The sequence below is a fragment of the Oryza sativa genome, chromosome 8 (genome assembly GCF_034140825.1).
Source record: "Oryza sativa Japonica Group chromosome 8, ASM3414082v1".
Taxonomy (NCBI): Eukaryota; Viridiplantae; Streptophyta; class Magnoliopsida; order Poales; family Poaceae; genus Oryza; species Oryza sativa.
In genome coordinates, this window is record NC_089042.1 from 23,940,779 (window position 1) to 23,959,485 (window position 18,707).

At 42.8% G+C, this 18,707-nt stretch overlaps 1 protein-coding gene and 1 long non-coding RNA gene across 4 annotated transcripts; one reads left to right on the forward strand and one right to left on the reverse strand.

Moving 5' to 3' along the window:
• Positions 1-2,446: 2,446 nt before the first annotated feature.
• LOC4345854 (homeobox-leucine zipper protein HOX20-like) lies at positions 2,447-4,511 on the reverse strand. The gene is made up of 3 exons (NM_001422601.1): positions 3,979-4,511; positions 3,546-3,898; positions 2,447-3,474 (listed from the first exon to the last, which is right to left on the reverse strand). Exons 1-3 carry the CDS (start codon positions 4,016-4,018, stop codon positions 3,058-3,060), a joined length of 810 nt encoding a protein of 269 aa, NP_001409530.1. The 5' UTR covers positions 4,019-4,511; the 3' UTR covers positions 2,447-3,057.
• Positions 4,512-6,941: 2,430 nt separating this feature from the next.
• LOC4345855 (uncharacterized) lies at positions 6,942-10,017 on the forward strand. Of its 3 annotated transcripts, none has more exons than XR_001548439.3 (6): positions 6,942-7,155; positions 7,273-7,492; positions 7,568-7,660; positions 7,794-7,856; positions 8,537-8,659; positions 9,711-10,017. It is a non-coding gene; the product is annotated as an uncharacterized lncRNA (long non-coding RNA). The 3 variants fall into 3 exon arrangements; XR_001548438.3 differs by having other exon boundaries at positions 7,273-7,487; XR_010734429.1 differs by having other exon boundaries at positions 7,273-7,487; positions 8,549-8,659.
• Positions 10,018-18,707: the final 8,690 nt, after the last annotated feature.

Consider the following 18,707-nt stretch of genomic DNA (forward strand, 5'->3'; position numbering starts at 1 on the left):
GAAGATTTTGTAGGTTTAGATGCCAGTACACAATACACATGACATGCTCTACTAGAAGTACAAGGCTCTTTTGTTCTCAAGGAGGCTATTGCACATACCGTTCATCTCTTGTACTAGTAATTAATTGTCTTCTTCGGTAACCGACACAGTTCATTTTGGACCTGTGAAACAAAAGTAAAATTACAGCTCAAATTATTTTGTTACCCTTTATTTTACTAAATCACTAGAAAAATCTGATTTATCTATTTTAATTTACTTTTTAGAGAGTTGTCAAGTATCTGACAAAGACATTTGTGTAATTAAAGATGAAAATGTGACAGAAAGTTCTGCAGCGATTTACATTTAACGAAGATGAAAATGTGACTAAAAGTTATATAATGACTTTATTTACAAAAGTATTAATGAAACTACTAAAAATGACTTATATTTGAGATTAATTCGTTTCAGACATGGCCAATTTGGGTCCTTTGTTTGCAGCAATTGTGTCACCCTTACACTCCATCACTCGATCAATGCACATCTTTCTCCGTCCTCCTCCCCGTCACTTTCTAATGGCAACACATACTAAACCAAATTGCAACACGACAACAATAGATCAGAAAACTAGTGGACAAAAGAAACAAAGAAAGTCAATTGGTGATTGGTCTATTCGAGATGGCCCCGTTTGGATATCAACAAAAAGGTGGCGAAATGTACTGACTTGTCTTGCTTGGCTAATGGATGGGCTTATTCAATTGCTAACTCCTATTGTAACCCGTACAATTGCATTTTACAATTTCAATCACCTTCTTGTGCACAGTTCGATTAATTTGATGCAAAACAGCCTAGCTTTACAAAATAACTTTAGGGATTTCTAGAACAATCGAATTTCATATGGGACAGCTCAATCACATAAGAACAAAGCTCGCATTTCAATTAGGGACTCAAATATGCTATAATTTTTTTTTATAATAGTAGTACTACATTAAAGATTCATATGCCACTGTCAAAATTTAAATGTTAAAACTTGATTTTAGTGCTGATTTTATTGTTTTTTTTTCATCGTGGTTTATTTTCAACGTTAGGTTTTAAATTGTTAATATGAATACATATAACTTTTTTTAATCGTTAATAAGATGTTATGAGTTATAAACTTATACGCAATTAGTAATCCATCCGTCCCAAAATATAAGTATTTTAGTTATGAATCTGGACCAAAAGTTAATATATTTTAGTATACGTCAAACGATGGACTGAAACTTGTATTGTTCCAACAAGCGGCTAATCGAATGTCCATTGCGTTTAAAACAAACTGCAGGTTTGTTTATGGTTCTGCAGGACCAAAGGGAACAAAAGTTAATGGAAAGAATCGTCACCCTCATCATCAGCTCATGAATGGAAATCCACACTGAAAAGCACATGCAGAGGACGAGCCAAAAAGGATCGGAGAAAGTGCAGCCGTACTGCTGAAAATTGGCTCGAGGTAGTACCAAAACCTTTTACTCTGGCCGTAATTATTCGTGCCATCCAAAAATTAACCATCGTGCTCCCCACAGTGGAGCCAAGCTCCTAGAAACACATCATTGTCCGTCCAAAGAAAATCCAACGCTCCTTCCACAGTCGGTGATGCTCTTGTTTTGCTTTGCAGTTCTTCACTTCTTTAGCTTATATAAGATGCAACCAAACTTGAATTTAACTGTTAATTCTAGATTGGATTAGTATTTTGTTGTGGGTTTGTATTTTTATGCCTTTAGCTAATCTCCCATGCCACCGTGTTTTCCATCAACACTATAGGACCACTAAATTATATAAAAACCTTATTCTAAAATATTTTTTCATTGCCTATGTATGCAGAGTATAAGGGCCCATGCATTTAGACGAGATTTTCCAGCCACGGAAAATAAAAAGATCATTAGCAAACGATTAATTAATTATTAGCTATTATAATTTTTTAAAATAAAAAGATGAAAAGTAAATTTATTTGGGGAATTTATTTTATCTTTTTAAAAACTTTCATATATAAAAAGTTTTTGCACGAAAGATATTTCAGGTAGCGTGTCCACGAAAATCGAGAGTTCTTCAAGGGTAAATCAAAACTCAGTGTAAACTGCAAAAAAAGAATTAGGAGGTGTTTGGGAGATCTCTCCAAAAAATAAGTCGAGGGACTAAACTAACACTTCCTTAGGTAGTGTTTGAATCTTCTGAAGATGAAGATTAAGTATTTCACGTAAAACGAGGTGGTAATAACGTGTGATTAATCGAGTTTTAATTATTATAAACTCGAAAATGGATTAATCTGATATTTTAGAACAACTTTTATATAAAAAGTTTTCGTACGAAACACACTGTTTAGCTGTTTGAAAAGCGTGCCACGAAAATTCAAAATTTAATCCACTTCTTACAGTGGAAACGAACAGGACTAGTCAATCAATTAAAAGATACTCACATGATGATATAAGCCTCTTTCTAAACTAAAATCAAACCCATCACCTTTGTTTTTTCCATCCAATATTCTGCAAAAAAAAAAATTTTGTTTGTGCCAAATCGGATTTTTTTTATTGATATTTTAGATGGTTTTGCAAAAAAAAATTCACAAACAAAAGAACTTGTGAGAGGAACTACACTCTTGTGGCCAGGAAAGGAGGGCAAGTGTGGCAAGGCTTTTTGCGTAGACACACTAGGCAGACGCCAGGAATCGCTGTCAGCGACAAGTCTGCTTTTCACGTGGCGCCGGGCCCACCGACAGCGACACTGTTCCCTCCAGCGCTGCCGCCGTTGCCTTCCTCCACACTACGGAGTACACTACTGTCACTTTTTTCTCTCCCGCTACTTTTGCGGAATTTCCCCTGCGTTTCCCACGAATCTCCCTTGGCTCCCCTTTCTGCATCGTTCGCTGCTTGAGCCAGAGAAAGCCAGGAGTGCCATTTCTAGCTCACCGGCCACGTGGCCCACGTACTAGAGGGGGAGGATTTTGACAAAAAAGGACTAGGTACAATTTCATTTTACAAAAATTTGCAGAAAACCCCCTACGGAATTGTTTATTCGCCCCAGCCAAGTAAGCAAAGTTTTCGCGGCTAGCTAGGTCGTCCATTGCTCGGTGGGCTCGGCCCACCACGGCAGCGACGGGAGATGCTCGTCGGCGAAGAAGCCGCCGCACGCCGCGCCGTCGTCGCCTAGGAACGCCGCCTCGTCGTCGTCCACCTTGAGAAGCTGCCCGTGGAAGAACACCTCGGCGTGGTGGAGCAGCGCGGCGCCGGTCACCACCGCCTCCGTCTCCTCCGAGGCCGCGGCGTCGGCGGCGGCCGCCGGCGCTGGCTTGTGTGGAAGGATCTCCGCGTCGTTCAGCACCGCGCTCGAGTCGCTCTCGGACGAGCCCTGCGGCGCGCCGGTGGCCGGGGGGTCGGCGTCGGACGCCGCCGGGTCCTCCTCCTCCTTCACCGACGAGAAGCTCGCCGCGGCGTCCTCGTCGCCGAGCTTCCCCTTCAGCTCCTTGATCTGCGTGCCATGGCCAAAGGTCACAAACATTGCACTCGTCCGTGATCAGAACCGTTTCTTGGCGTGCGTACCTCGGCGAGGAGGGCGTCCTTGTCGCGGCGAAGCGCGTCGTGGTCGGCGCGGAGCGCGTCGTAGGATTGGCGGAGCGCGGCGTAGTCGCGCTCGAGCTGCTTGGTCTTCCACCGCGCGCGGCGGTTCTGGAACCAGACGGCGACCTGGCGCGGCTGCAGCCCGAGGTCGCGCGCCAGCCGCGCCTTCCGCTCCGGCTCCAGCTTGTTCTCCGTCTCGAAGCTCCGCTCCAGCGCGCGCACCTGCTCCACGCTCAGCCGCCGCTTCTTCTCCCCGCCGCCGCCGCCGCGGCCGCCGCACATCGCCATGTCCTCGTCCACATCCATCTCCTCCTCCACCCCAACACCACCACCACCTTTCACAACCAAACACACACTCCCATCTCAACCAAGATCTCCAATCACCACACAAAACCACCAACCAAAAAAAACTTACCATCTGCAACCACCGGGAGAAGCGCTGCTGGACTTCTCATGCTTCAATCCCTACTGTCTCACGACGTGAAATTCACAAAAGATTCGAAGAGTAGCGGGAGGAGGACGACGTTGTCACAAAGATCAAATGGAAGAAGCAGAGAAAGGCGTGATGATCAGGAGGAGAGGGGTGGCCGGGGGAAGGGTAATGGGGAGAGGTGGGGTTGCTCGGTGCTGTGCCTCCGGTGATGGCACTTGGCGTCGTCGGTGTGGCCGCCCGTCTTGTGACCCAGGACCATCGGCACCATGGTTGTCGCCTTCCTCCCCCAAGCTCCGATCCGTCCAAAGACGACGAGCGTCTCCTACAACCGAGAGACGCCGCTAGAGGAGGAGGAGGCGACGTTCTTGAGGCTTCGCATGATCCCTGTGGCACGCGTGTGCGGAGTGTACTGGACTGGACTGGAGTGTGGTGGAGTCGAGTACTGGAGTGGGAGGAGTGAAGTGGTTGGGCTGGGCGGGGGGTTTTCCGTTTTCTTTTTCTTGCCTCTCTGTTTTCGGTTCCTTGCGAGAACTGTGTGCGCTATAAAAGAAGGCAGGGGGGAGGGAGGAGAGTTTAGGGGTAAACGGCCGCCTGATGCTACGCTACAGATTTTATTTCAATTTTTATTAGCATATTTTTAAAATTGCTAAACAATACTAAGTATATTTCCTTCATCCCAGTTTAATCGTCCCTATGATTTTTGAGGTTTTCTCAAAATGATCATCATCGAACAAAGTGTCTCTTTGTTTATCTGGAATGTCATGTATGCAAACATGCGACTAATCAATTAATCCCTATTAGTTCAAATCCATGTAACATTTAAAGTGTGAATTAATTTTTGTTGAACAAGAAGTGATGGAGCACCTTGATCGATGATGAATAATTTCAGAATGATAGATATCTTGTTGTTTTTGGTCTTGGTATCATTTGCTTAGGCCATCAAACCCAGAAAAACTATTAAATAGTTTTCATACTTGCTATGTCATATAGACACTATGTATATAAACTATATATCCAATGGATGGTGTCTTCGAATTAAATTCTCATCTAATCGCCTTATATCTCTCTCCTTTTCTTTACCTATCCCCTTGTTTTCATTATTGGTTCTTGTGTATTGATGATTTCTTGCATGAGAAATGGTTTCTTTATCTTTTTATCTCTCTCCTTATTAACTCTCTTACCATATCACATTTTTCTTATGTGACAATATATTAAATGCTATGTAAACTAGATGACATGGAGGGTTGAGGATAGCCTTAGGCCCTGTTTAGATGGGACTAAAACTTTTAAGTCCCTATCACATCGGATGTTTGAAAATTAATTATAAATATTAAACGTAGACTATTAATAAAACCCATCCATAATCTTGGACTAATTTGCGAGACGAATCTAATGAGCCTAATTAATCCATGATTAGCATATGTGATGCTACAGTAAACATTCTCTAATTATAGATTAATTAGGCTTAAAAAATTTGTCTCGTGAATTAGCTTTTATTTATGTAATTAGTTTTGTAAGTAGTCTATATTTAATATTCTAAATTAGTGTCTAAAGACAGGGACTAAAGTTAAGTCCCTGGATCTAAACACCACCTTATAGGATGATTAAATTGGGATGGAGAGAGTATTTTGTATGAAAAACTTTTTATGTAGAAGTTGTTTTAACATATTAAATAATTTTAATTTCTAATTTTGTATATAATTAAAACTTAATTAATTATATGTTAATGACTTTTTAGTTTTAAGCACGTTCACTAAATCTATTAAGCAGAGTCAAACGTGGTGCTGACTGCTGAGTAGGTGAGGGACTGAGGGTTAAAGAGTGACCATGGTTGTTGTGTTTGTTAGGACACTTTTCTAACATCTACTTTTTATTTTTTTTCTCGAAAAAAATTCTACCTTTTTATTTTCTACGTGTACCCTTTTCAAACTTTAAGCTAGGCATTTTGCAAACTTATCATCTTGTTAGGCCTCACATTTTAACCTCGGAATAAAATTGTGAACTCTAATAGACATGATCGTGCTACATGAACAGGAGAATGAACTGTTTTTTTTTTTTTTGCTAGAATGAAGAATCTGTCATGTTTTGTTCTTATGTGATTTTTATAAACTTGTACTCGCTCCGTTTCACAATGTAAGTCATTATAGCATTTTCCACATTCATATTGATGCTAATGAATCTAGACATATATCTATCTAGATTCATTAACATCAATATAAATAGGAAAATGCTATAATGACTTACATTGTAAAACAGAGTAAGTAGTTACAAACCTCAAAATCATCATTTCAGTTTCTTTTGCCCGGGAAGGCTTTTCTTGAGCCACATTTAGAAAATATTTAGGTCCAGCTAGCTACTCAAGCGACTAGTTATACGGTTAAAACTATAATAAATGACATTTTAAACATGTTGGGGTTGTTCGGCTGGCTGTGGTTGTGCAGCCGCAACGATATACTCCCTTCGTCCCTAAATATAAGAGATTTTGGTTGGATATGACACATCCTAGTACAACAAATCTAGACAATCTTCATGTCAGATTCACTATACTAGTATGTATCATATCCAAATAAAATCTCTTATATTTAGGGACGGATGGAGTAGCACTCCTAGCAGAAGTTTGCTTGTTGAGTCCTGTTGTGTTGTAGCCACACAGCTAGCTGTTCCAGACGCTATCATATTAATCTCTCTAAACGTCGCGGGAGTGCTGGAGAATTAGCGCGCCACGTCATCCTGATTTTGCAAAAAAGTCCTCACGTTTTTTTGTTAATTACGTGTCAATCCCCGTACAATCCTCCGTCCGATTTCGCACTGGCATCGATCTGACCGTCCACGTGTCCCAGCTGTGGCGCCCCTTACACAGCTGTGAGATCGTCGGATTGGGAACGGACGGCACCGATTTCGCCAGGCCACACCAAAACCCTAGCCGTTTCGTGTTCCTCGCCCTCAGCCCCTCAACCTCGCGCCGTCGTGCGGCCTTCTCTCCTGCCGGTCGTCGCCCGCCGCGTCGCTTCGCCACCTCACCCTCCTCCTCCGATCGTCGCCGTCGCCGCCTCGCCCTCCTGCATCCATCGTCGCCGCCACTCTTTCCTAGCAAGGCCATCGCATCGCATCAGCGTGATGGCCCCCGTCCTACTCGCCGGTTGATGTGCCCACACGGAGGTGAGGAACATGAGCCACCGCCACCCTCTTATCCTCTTTTATCTCTTCCCCACCACTGCCTCCCTCTTCCTCACCCCCTTCCTATTTGGTGGCTCGCCGTCTCACTATCTCTCTCAGATGGTGTATGCAATCTCCTCACCTGCCACCGCACTGCCACTGCCGCCGCCGCCGCCGTCGATCGTCGTCGTTGCCGCTGCCCCTATTGTCCTCTCCGTTGCAGCTAGAGGAATTGGCCTCTATGGCCTGCTCTTGCCTCGGCATCCGCATGGATTAGGGCTTTGGGCACACCAAGGTCCAGCCTTCAACGGCATCTCCGCCTCGACCATGCCCTGGTAAGGTATGCAGCCCTTTTGCCTCCCTTTTTTTTCCCTTTAACCCTCCTAATCCTTAGCTTTACCTGTTCATCCTGAAGCTCATAGATCCAATTTATCCAGTCCGGACTGGTGCTCACTCTGCAGCATGACCCTAAACCTTCGGTGAATCCATGGAATGATCCTCTAATTCGGTATATACTGTTTTCCCATGCTTAAACCACTAAGCTATATAATAAATTTTCTACTGTTATATGCATACATACCTGATCTGGATCCTTCCCTATCCTTATCCCTATTATTGATCTCCTGCTCATTCGGTTGCAGAATCACCCACGGAAAAGCAATGGCATCAGCTCACGTGCAAACTACTGTGGCTTCTATTTGAAGGTACTAATTCTGTTTTTTTGTCTTCTCCCAGTGATATATGTGACATGGGATTACTCATTCTGTTATTTAATTGTAGTTACTGGTAGGTATGGTGTTTACGCTATGAGCAAGTGCTCTCTTCCATCCCTTTCTAACAAGTCATTTTTCTTTGTTGATAGAATGACTGATGTATGCATTGATCATGTTCTTTATGGAACATCTTAGATGTGCAATTTAGATGCTTTAACAATAATCCTGGGGTACTTACTACGTCAAATCTTTGAATTTGGCTTCCTAGAGTTTCAATCATACCTCTTTTTTTCTTTTTTTTTTTTACTTATGCTTGATGTGCAAACTTATTCCAGGTCCATAGACTACCAATTCCCCTAGCATGATTGGCTATTTCTTTTTAACAAGGATTATAATATTTATGCAGTATTACCCATCTAATGTTAAGTGATTCAAGCATTTTGGAAATTACTGGTGGTGATATTGGTCATGCTAATATTGAAATATTGCCCCAATGTTTCTTACTTCTAAACTTTATTTGTATGAACCATCCATAATACTAGCTCATATGTATTGCTAAATGCAACATGTGAAACCAAAAAAGAAAAAAAACTGTTACTTTTCCAATGCTAATGTGTTTAATAAGTTATTGGTTGTTGTCTAGATCCCAATGTGGAATAATACTTCTTCAGTTTTCCTTGCAGGTCCAATAATAGATATAAACTTGAGACTATTTCTCTGAATGATGCGTGTGCTTATCTTCTATCCAAGTCAGTTGATCTACAGTCGAGGAGATTTCTTCTTTGAGCAACGAGGTGAGATCATTACCTTATTTTCTAACCTTAAAAATCTTTAATGCTATTGCATATACAATAAAAATATTCACATGAGAATGTTGGTTCAAAAGTGTTGAGGTGGTCTATATTTTCATGGATCCTGGTATTGATTCTGCCACTTTATAGTTTGTTGATCGCTACTGTTTCAAACCAGTAGAACTAAAAACAGAGCAACAAAGTGTCTTCTGTGTCAAAAATTTTATGCATGGTATAAACTTTTATGTGCTGTTTCTGAATGCATTATCATATTTATTGTAACGCTCACAAGTTGTCTACACAAAATTTTTGTAGCTTCTTTTTTGACTATTTGCACACGTTGCTGCTGTGTATATGATTTCTGTCCGGTCTTTTCAAAAGAAGCATAGTAAAAGTTGTTGGATTCTTACAAGGGAAAAGCCTTTTTCTTTTGCAAGATATGTCAAGATTTGGAGCGGCGGCCTTCCACCGTAGTGTTCCTTTACTCAATTATAAATTGTCATTTATGTCCACCTATTTGTCTAATTCTATTTTGTGCTTGGTCTACCTCAAGATATTTTGGCATGTGAAAAGTTCTTTCAAATCTCTGCCTCAAATTTAATCAATTTTGCACAATATATATATGCCATATGTGAGAGTACTGTTATCATTTTCTAGCAAGCACCTTGCACATGATAGTTTTGGAATTTGTTACCGGTCCATCCTTTCAGATTGAATTTTTCCCTTGGTAAACATGCTTATGATTTTTTTTGTCCTAGGTTGGATTTCACAGAATGACTTTGCTAAGCCTTTTTTTTTTGCAAGGAATTTTCATTAGATTATTTGATTTTTTTTTATGCCATGTTTATTGCCCCTCAATGGAACATGAGAATATACTTGTGAATGAACAGTCATGCAAAATGGAGCTTTAGACATAATGTACAGCATGGCTCATTATTCAATGCCACTTTGCAAAGGAAGTACCTGTCATCTTTTATATATATTATTGCGAATACATATAATGATGTACTATTTATTATCAAGCTTAAAAAGACAAGACATCTTTGTATTGCAGGTGTCACGAAGAGCATAGCTATACGGAAATGTAGAATGTTTCCCTTGAAGTCAATGTTTCTGTGGTTCTTTTGCCTCTCCGAAGATTCAGAAAAGGGAGGAAGAGTGCTTCTTGGCTCCCCGAAAGAGATGAATCCTAGGATCCTTGAGTTTTTTTCTAATCTATTCTACAGTATGCAGGCACGATATATATGTTTCCACGTGTGGCTACTACTTTTGTCTAAGTGCACATTATTATACAAATAGACTGGAAATTATTGGATATTGGTTGCAACATAAATTATTTCCTCACGTAGTGTTGACTACCATATCGATGTTTACATACCGGACATCATATCTACTATGTGCCATTAACCATATATTCCGTGCACGCAGCGTAGCGCGTGTTTCTTTCTAGTTTTTACCAAGTTCCCTACCTGCATTTGAAGTGTTCAACTGGAAAGCACTATAAATTTCTCTCAGGGTTCACAGTTCCAGTGGAATCCTGTTTGGATTCCGCGAAATCCGAACTTTTTGAACCGGGTTGAAAACATAAACCACTCGGCTTTTTAGTTAATAAAAAAATTTCAAACTATTTTAAAAATTTTTGAAAAAATTTATCCAAATTTCATTGGTTTTTGTCTTTTTCATCGGTTTTTTTATGGATTCAGTGTAATCCGATGAAACAACTCATGAGCGAATCTCGATCCATTATCAGGATTGTGAACCCTATTTCCCCCTATTTCCCTGCTTCCAGTGCCTACATTTGAACATGACGAATTGCTCATAGTTGCACAGCGTTCTGTTTGTTCCGGACCTCCACCCTGCGTCTGCGTGGGAGTGAGAGTGGTGAGCACGACGGACAGAGGAGTAGGACTGTAGGAGTAGGCATGGGCTGCCGGTGTGGTGGCGGTGGTAGAGTTGGGGGGACCCCGACTGGCAATCGGACATGGCAAAAGGGAGCGGGCTTTTGAGCTTGTGGGGGCAAATTAGCCCAAAAGGCGACGCGCTTCCATTGGCTGGTTTGGTGGTGGGGACTGGGGAGAGAGAGCCGGATCACCGGGGGGCGACGAGGCGACGCTACGCGCCAATCTATACGGGAAGGTAGGAAAGCAGCTTTTGTTCCGCGGGGGGAAGTTGTGGGAGCCAACGCTTCCTTTTTTCGCCTTTGCTTCGTGTGATTTGCTTTGGCTCGTGTAACTCCTGCACATTTTTCTTTTACCTGCTGTTACTGTTTTGGCTTTGCACCGGACGAGACGTGCTCAGAAGCTGTGTAAAAAATGAGCCAAAATCCATAATACCGGAGTACGGGAGTAGCAAAGTCTAAGGGCATTTTTGTTTGGTAACTAAATTTATCACACCTTATCTTAATCAAGCCACAGTTTTATCAGGTAATATTCAGTTCATGCATAAATCTACTTTTGTTTAACCCTTAGCTGCATAGCACATATCATACACTTTATTTTCTTACCTAACTTTGCTTAAGTTTAGTTTGTTACTATTTTGTTTACAGAAAAATATGACATGACTAAGCTTAGTTACCTTAATTAAAAATATGTGTTAATATTAGTCCTCAACTAAAAATGTCCTAAAGGTGTGTTTAGTTCACGTCAAAATTGAAAGATTTGGTTGAAATTGGAACGATGTGACGGAAAAGTTGGAAGTTTACGTGTGTATAAAAGTTTTGATGTGATGAAAAAGTTAGAAGTTTAAAGAAAAAGTTTGAAACTTCACGTCAAAATTTTCCTGCACACACAAACTTCTAACTTTTACTTCACATCGTTTTAATTTTAACTAAATTTCTAATTTTGACGTGAACTTAAATACACCCTAAACTCGGCCTAAGTGCAAATTCGCGAGGTAACAAGTGGCCAAGTGCCCTGCGTTTCGCTTTCATGTTCCATCCGTAACGAAAACGCGGAGGTAGCGCGGCAGCACGTCGTCGTCGTCGGCGTTGGGAGATGCGAAATGGGTCGAGCGGGATGGGGCCGATGGCGGCATGGCGCCGTGGCAAGCGCGGCCAGGGGAAGACGCCGCGCGGCGGCGGCGGCCGAGATCTTTTTTTTTTCTTTTCTTTTTTACTCCTCTCGGCTGCTGTCATGGAGAAAGTAATCGCGGCTTTTGAGACGTTCTTTGGCGGCACAATCCTTTGTTTAAGCTGACAAAATCCAATCGAATCCGTTTTCTTTTTTTTTGTTGTTGTAAGGGTATGTACAAGGGTCTTTATTAGCGGTCTCTTTTTATTGGCATGTAAGTATATTTTGTGACGTGGAAGAGAGATGAAGAAGGAAAGAGAAAGATGGTTGCTACACATGACAATGGCATAGAGTCGATTCTTAGCCATTTATTAAGAAAATTTTTCGTTGCATTGAGTCTAATAAAGGAAAGATGACTAGTAAGAAAGTATTTTGGTACATTAATGGTTAGAGACCGTATTATCTTAACTATTGTAACGTGATAGTATCTAATTAACGTAGAGACCACACCGGTCTCTACCTTTGTATGTGCCCTAATACCTCTGTGATTACACAAAGCTGCCACGAAAACGACGAGTCCTAGAATGAGATTACATTAAAGAAAATGGAACTCCAAAAAAGGGTGATCTTTGTCTAATGTCTATCAGTCTATGGTAGGAATCTTCTTTTGAGATATTTGTTCTTGTACAAAATCAAGACTATATAATACCACAATGTTTCCACTCTCTAGTAGTATTATATTTTGAAAGCATTAGAATGTTCTTCTTCCGTGTTTTCTTTCTTTTTCTCCAATATAAGGAGGAGAGCGTAGCGGTTTGGTTTGTCATGTACACGTACAGTTGCATGACAAATGTTTGCTCGATGTAACGTGTGTGGGGCTTGAGACAACGAGGTAATCACCAGAGAAGACAGAAGGTATCTCATCAGAGACTCTTGAGTTGTGGAGGGGATTCTTCAGCAAAGTAGATGGGACTTGCCCTCAGGGAATATGAAGGGGGAAATTACACGCAAGTTTTATGCCACGGTTGCAACTTTCTGCAGCATTTTCCTGTTTTTCCAATCACAGCTCGCTAGCATCTATGGGCTGATTAAAAAAAACAATATTTAGAGGGAGACATCCTCCAAACATTTTTTTAAGAGCAAGCCTAATAATATAGCTGACTTGTTAGCTATAAGATTCTTTGCAGCCTTCTCTTAGCCCACACGTGTAATAGTTAGCTATTTACAATAAATAAATACAGAGCCCACTTGTCTCTCTCACATAATTTCTTGGTTCTTGTGTCCAAGCTGGCTGTAAGTTTACAGCCCGCTTCTCCTCTCGCTCCTCTCTTCTCTCCTCCACCTCAGCATTTAGCCGGCTTACACTCTGCTATTATACATGCTCTAAGAAGAATTTGTGAGCGTGTTAAGAATTGAACACATGACCTTGGGGTTGGAACCACACACCCATTTCCACTGCACTATATATGATCTGATTGAATTAATCTTTTCTTAATTAAATTAATTTTGGAAAAGATTAAAAACCTTGGAAGTGTACACTATCAATTTTGGTAGATTAAAAATGTAAGTGTGCGCTATCTATGTTCGTGTTTTATCGGTGATATTGGAAACGGGACCGTCAGAATGGAATCTGCCAATATTGGTCGGAAGTTGAAAATTCATGTCGAAAACAGCGGAGCGTGGCATAATAACACATTTAACTATATATGAAAATGACTTTATTACTTCATTCTTACATCATCACACTCCACACAATATCGTTATATGATGATTAATGATATGATAAGTTTGACGAACAATATAAACAAATTTTGGCGATACTTCAACATCGATCGGTTGAGTAGACCAAAGTTCAGCAAAATTCACATGCCACGTCCTAGGGTTAACAACGTTTTTCCTGGCCACTTCCCCTTCCTAATAGGCTACAAGTCTGCCATGGGTTGGGCTGGCCGGCCGCTAGGGCTGTCAACGAGCCGAGCTCGAGCAAGCTCGCCTGCCTAGACTCGAGCTCGATACAAGCTCTAGCCAAGCTTGATCTGAGCCTATAAAATGTTCGAGCTTTCAGACAGACTCGGTTCGAGCTCGATCAAGCTTGAGCTCGACTACCGAGCTTGATTTTTAAGTAGCACAATGTATATTTTAAGGAAAATCTATAAAAAAATAATTAATTTCTAGTTTATCATATTAATAGTGAACGCGCAAAGATGTAGCCTAGAGGGGGTTTGAATAGGCTATCCTGAAATTCACAAACAAATCATAGCGGTAAAATTCAGCAGGACCGGAACTTCCGGGTGAGGAACACCGGAACTTCCAGTCTACTCAGACAGACCGGAACTTCCGGTGTTCTAAACACCGAAACTTCCGGGCAACAGAAAAACCTGAAGATCTAGCAAAGACTTAAACTAATTTGCACGAATTAAACTGCATGAAGACAGAGCAGATACACAATCACAACAACATGCACAGAATCATCACAAAGAAGACAAGGGCGATTTTTTACCGAAGTTCGGATCTTGCAATCCTACTCTCCGTTGAGGTGCTCCAAAGAGCCGGGTCTCGATTAACCCCTTGCCTCACTTGTACAGAGAACCCAGAGAAAGTCCAAGGCCTTCAACTCAACACTCCTAGGTCATTTTCTAGAATTTGAGTGACCACCAAGATCCAACTCACAAATCCTTCTAGAAAAGACCACAAGTGCAAGTTGCTCTACCTAGGAGAACCTCTGAAAACTTAGCAAAAGAATCCTTAATCACTTACCTCGTTTCCTTGCGGAGGTGAGGAAAACCTTCACAAACTTTCCTGGGACATCCACAAGATTTCGGAAGCTCGCGGGCGACACCTATCCGTCTAGGAGAAGATCTCCAAGAGTAATAAGCCCCGAGTGACAACCCACAAGATATTCAAAGTGCTCAACCACACCTAGTCTTCAAAGCTTCTCCAAATTACTCCTACACTCTCATCTACTCTCACAATTTCATAAGAAAGGCTCTAGATTTGAGTGGAGGAAGCAAAGGGATCTTGGGAGAGGCTAGAACAACCTAGGGGATGAAAGAACTGAAGTGGAATGGCCAAAAAGTGAGCTGGGTGCGATCTAGATATATATAACGGCTAGGTGACGTCATCTAGCCATTACTCACATTTTTGAACTGGAAGAAGTCTGGAAGTTCCTGACCCCCGGAACTTCCAGCCAACACTTACGCAAATTTCATCCAATGCAAGGTCCGGAAGTTCTGGGTCCAGGGACCGGAACTTCCGGCCAGCCTTCTATGTCCGGTCTGGACCCATTTGCAAAAATGGTTCCCAAAAATATTCTATCACTATGAACCCACTAAGAGGAAATTTTTATATCTCAGAACCACACTTGAAACCCCTCTTAATAGTACGGTTTTTCCTAAGACTCGATTTCAAAAATTAAACTATCCTATTGACTTTCGAGTTTCAAATCCGCATGAATGAAAGTTGTAGGGGTCTCCAAGCATCTCTTGATCACCTAAGATCACCTTGGGACTAATTACCTGTATATCTCAATAAACACATTAGTCCCTTAACCTTATTCATCATTAATCACCAAAACCCACTAGAGGATAAATGCAACTTCAAATAGAAGAAGAAAAAAAACAAAATAAATATATGACGCCAATACAAGGCATATAAATAATATATTTGATGTCCTAATTTATTAAATAACAATAAAAATCATATATTATTAGGCTCGTAGGAAGCTCGAGCTTGGCTCGAAGAAGCTCGCGAGCTTTCGGAGAGGCTTAGACTCGGCTCGTTTGGAGCTCGAGGTGAGCTCAAATCGAGGCTAGGACGAGTCGACCTTGAACAGCTTGCGAGCCTCGAGTTTTTTTTTTTTTTTGACATCCCTACTAGCCGCTAGGGAACTTTCAGAATTCTGACGGAAATTATTGAAACTTTCAAAAATTTGGCGAAAATTACTAGACAATACGGTTATCAGCAAAACAGTCAAAAAAAAAAATCTTTATCCCATTTCCGATACTATTTTCGGAAGATATTTCCTTTTTCATTTCCGATAAACTGAAAACGGAATCCGGAAATCTTTAAAAAAATTGTACCGTTTTCACCCCTACCTTCACTGCGGTGGTGATTGCAGCACCGACATCGTGCCCTGTATGGAACCGTGGCCGCGGGCGTGCGACTACGCCTCTACGTGGCACCTTGTTCGGTGATCTAGCGCTACCGGCCAGTGAGGCGGAGGGCTAGCCCAACCCGGCAACACCAGCATGCCCCTGGCATCCAGCACCACCACGGTAGGGTCCATTCTTGGGTGTTCTTGGATGCTCTTTTGTGCCTTAATTCATCTATTATTATATTGTTTAGATGATGGTAATATAAATACAATTTATGTTAATGAGAATATCCATTTTATCTATTTTAAAGCTATAACCGCCACAAACAATGGATTTGTAAGAACACAACAAAGTAGAAAAACTGATTAAACTGCACAGAATCAGGAGCTAGATTTGGCTTCGTCCATAATAATTGGGCCCTTTTTTTTTGTTTGGAGCACAAAGTTTTGTTTCTGATTCCTAACAAAAATGACTCCATTCATGTGAAAATCTTAACAAATTATCCGTGTATAAAAATGCTCGAAGGTTTAACTGCGGTAGATTACATTGACAGGAGATTTTAACCTAAAGAGCGAGGACCACGGTGGTCAGCCTTGCTCGAAGCAGTTAGGTATTTGTTGTGCCTCCTCCTGTCCTCCACACTGCTGGGTGCACTATTCTGAGCGCACAGTTTTAAAGCCTTTCTGCAGAAAAGACCAGGGACCAAACACGGTGAGCGCCAAGGAACCCCGGGCCGGAACATGGCACGAGAGATGGGGGCTCACAAATTGCTTTCATCATAAATATTGCATAGGTATATTCATATCTGCATGGACCATGAAATGGAACTGACGTCCACAGTACAGGTTGACACAGTGTCTCCTTCACGTATTCCGTCTGTCCCAAAATATAATTATTTTTTAATAGTACGAAGTCAAATTTTTTAAATTTTCAATGTTTATAGCACAAAAATTAAAAATATTAATAATATAATTTTCATGTTACTATATTTATCATTAAATGGACTATCATAATATGCAACTCTCTTTATTTAAAACATTTTACTTTTGTAAATATTGTTGGTCAAAATAGCATCTCGCAGACCGTGCCGAGATAAAAAAAAGCTTATATTTTAGGACGGAGGGAGTAGGAAAAAGAAAGACTTTGGTTAGGGTTCACCTTTCCGATGAATACAAGATCCGGATACTCAGTGGTATAACAGTTTTCACCAAATTTCAATCAGATTTTAATCAAATTTTAGTCAAATTTATCGTTTTAAATTTGAATTCTTGAAAATTATTTGAAATTTCACTCAGATTTTGCTTTCGTTCCGCGTCGAAACCCCTAAATTTCATGCTTTTCGTAAAAAAAAAAACGTGGAGCCTGACTGCCGAATGGCCGATATTCCGGCAGCATTGCTGGCTTGCTGCTGCTCCACCCTAGAGGCCTACTAGAGGATAAGTTCATGACTGCAAGATGGAGGTGTGCAAGTGTGCAACCCATCTTCCGGTATCGTTCACCGGGACGTTTGGCGTATAGCTCTGCTACCGGTGGTACGCTTTTCAACGGGCGAATCCAAACAAAATGGCGTGGACGAACGAGGACGACGCGCCGTGGAAAAAGATGCCGGAAAACCGATTCACCCCCTCCCCACCACCGCGCGATGCCGCCATCCATCTGTCGCACGGCGCGGCGGCAAAGAAACGACGGCTCGGCCGCTATCCAGCGGAAGGCGAGAAGCCTCCTCTCTCCCCCACGCGCGCGCGCGACTGCCTGTGCTGCCGTGGCATGCACGAGACGCCACGAGCCCACGACGCTGGATGCGCGCGTGTGGTTGCCGGCACGGGCCATGTCCGTGTCCATGTCCCGTCACGCTCGGCTCCACGTCCGCGTACGTGTGTGGACTGTGGAGGCGAGCGACGAGCCCCCACGGCTAGTGATTGCATACTGAATTTTCTGAGTGATTGGTTCGGCTGCTGGAAGGAAAAAAAAATGCCATACTGTGGTCCTTGAGACTGAGAACTGAACCTATACAGGGCATCTATCATCAAAGCCCCACCTAAAAGTCCTCACTAACCGAGGACACTATCAGGGACACTCAATTACCAGTAAACTGATGAAGGCTACATCTAGGTGGTCTCTTTAAAATCTGAAGCAATTGGATAAAGGTACTCAAGCCCACAATGGTTGTCCCAACCAAAAAACCCACAATGGGTGTTTTCCTATACCACCCCTCTCTTCTCCCTCTTCCTCTCTCTCTCTCTTCTCTTTTTCCTTCGCTCCTGCCTCTTCTTCTTCGCCTCGTCTCACTCCCTCCGCTCAGCGCCGTCCTCCCCCTCCCCCTCCCCCTCCCTCTCCCTCTCCCTCATGCCGCTGCCACCTCCCTCCTCGCCCTCCCCAGCTGCCGCCGCCACCGCTCGCCTCTCTCTCCCGCCGTCGCCGCTCATCGTCCACTCTCCCACGCCAAATCCGGCTGCAGCTCGAGCTCCCACCGCTCCCTTCACCGACGGCTGGGGCGAGACGCGGCGACGCTGGGGAGGGCGAGGGAGGTGGCGGCGAGGCAAGAAGGGAACAGCGGCGGTGGCACCGCTCCGACTTCGTCCCAACACGTCGCCACCCCTCTCCCTTCGCCCGTCACTGCTGATGGCTGACGGCGAGCAGTCGCCATCACGAGGTCGTCGTCGGATCTAGTGGGCCTGCCCCATCCCTGGGGCGTTGGTGGCTGACAGACGGGTTCGCGGGGCCCGTCCCTCTCCCTCCGCCGTCCCCAGGTCGTCGATGTCACAAATCCGTCGGCTCCTCCACCACCTCGCTACCTCCGACTCCTCCGCATTGCTATGTGCCTCCCGCCTACTCCCAGCGACGAGGCCAAGGGTGGAAGAGGAAATTTGTGGTGCGGGAGGCCGTATCCATGAGCTACGCAGTCGTCCAACGCATAGGCCCAAGCGGTGGCTCAAGAAAAGGAGCTAG

Coding starts and splice junctions, on each gene's coding strand:
- LOC4345854 (NM_001422601.1), bottom strand. CDS start 4,018: ATGAGAAGTCCAGCAGCGCTTCTCCCGGTGGTTGCAGATG. Junction 3,899..3,978: donor TCTCCCGGTGGTTGCAGATG/GTAAGTTTTTTT, acceptor TGGTTGTGAAAG/GTGGTGGTGGTGTTGGGGTG. Junction 3,475..3,545: donor AGGACGCCCTCCTCGCCGAG/GTACGCACGCCA, acceptor CATGGCACGCAG/ATCAAGGAGCTGAAGGGGAA.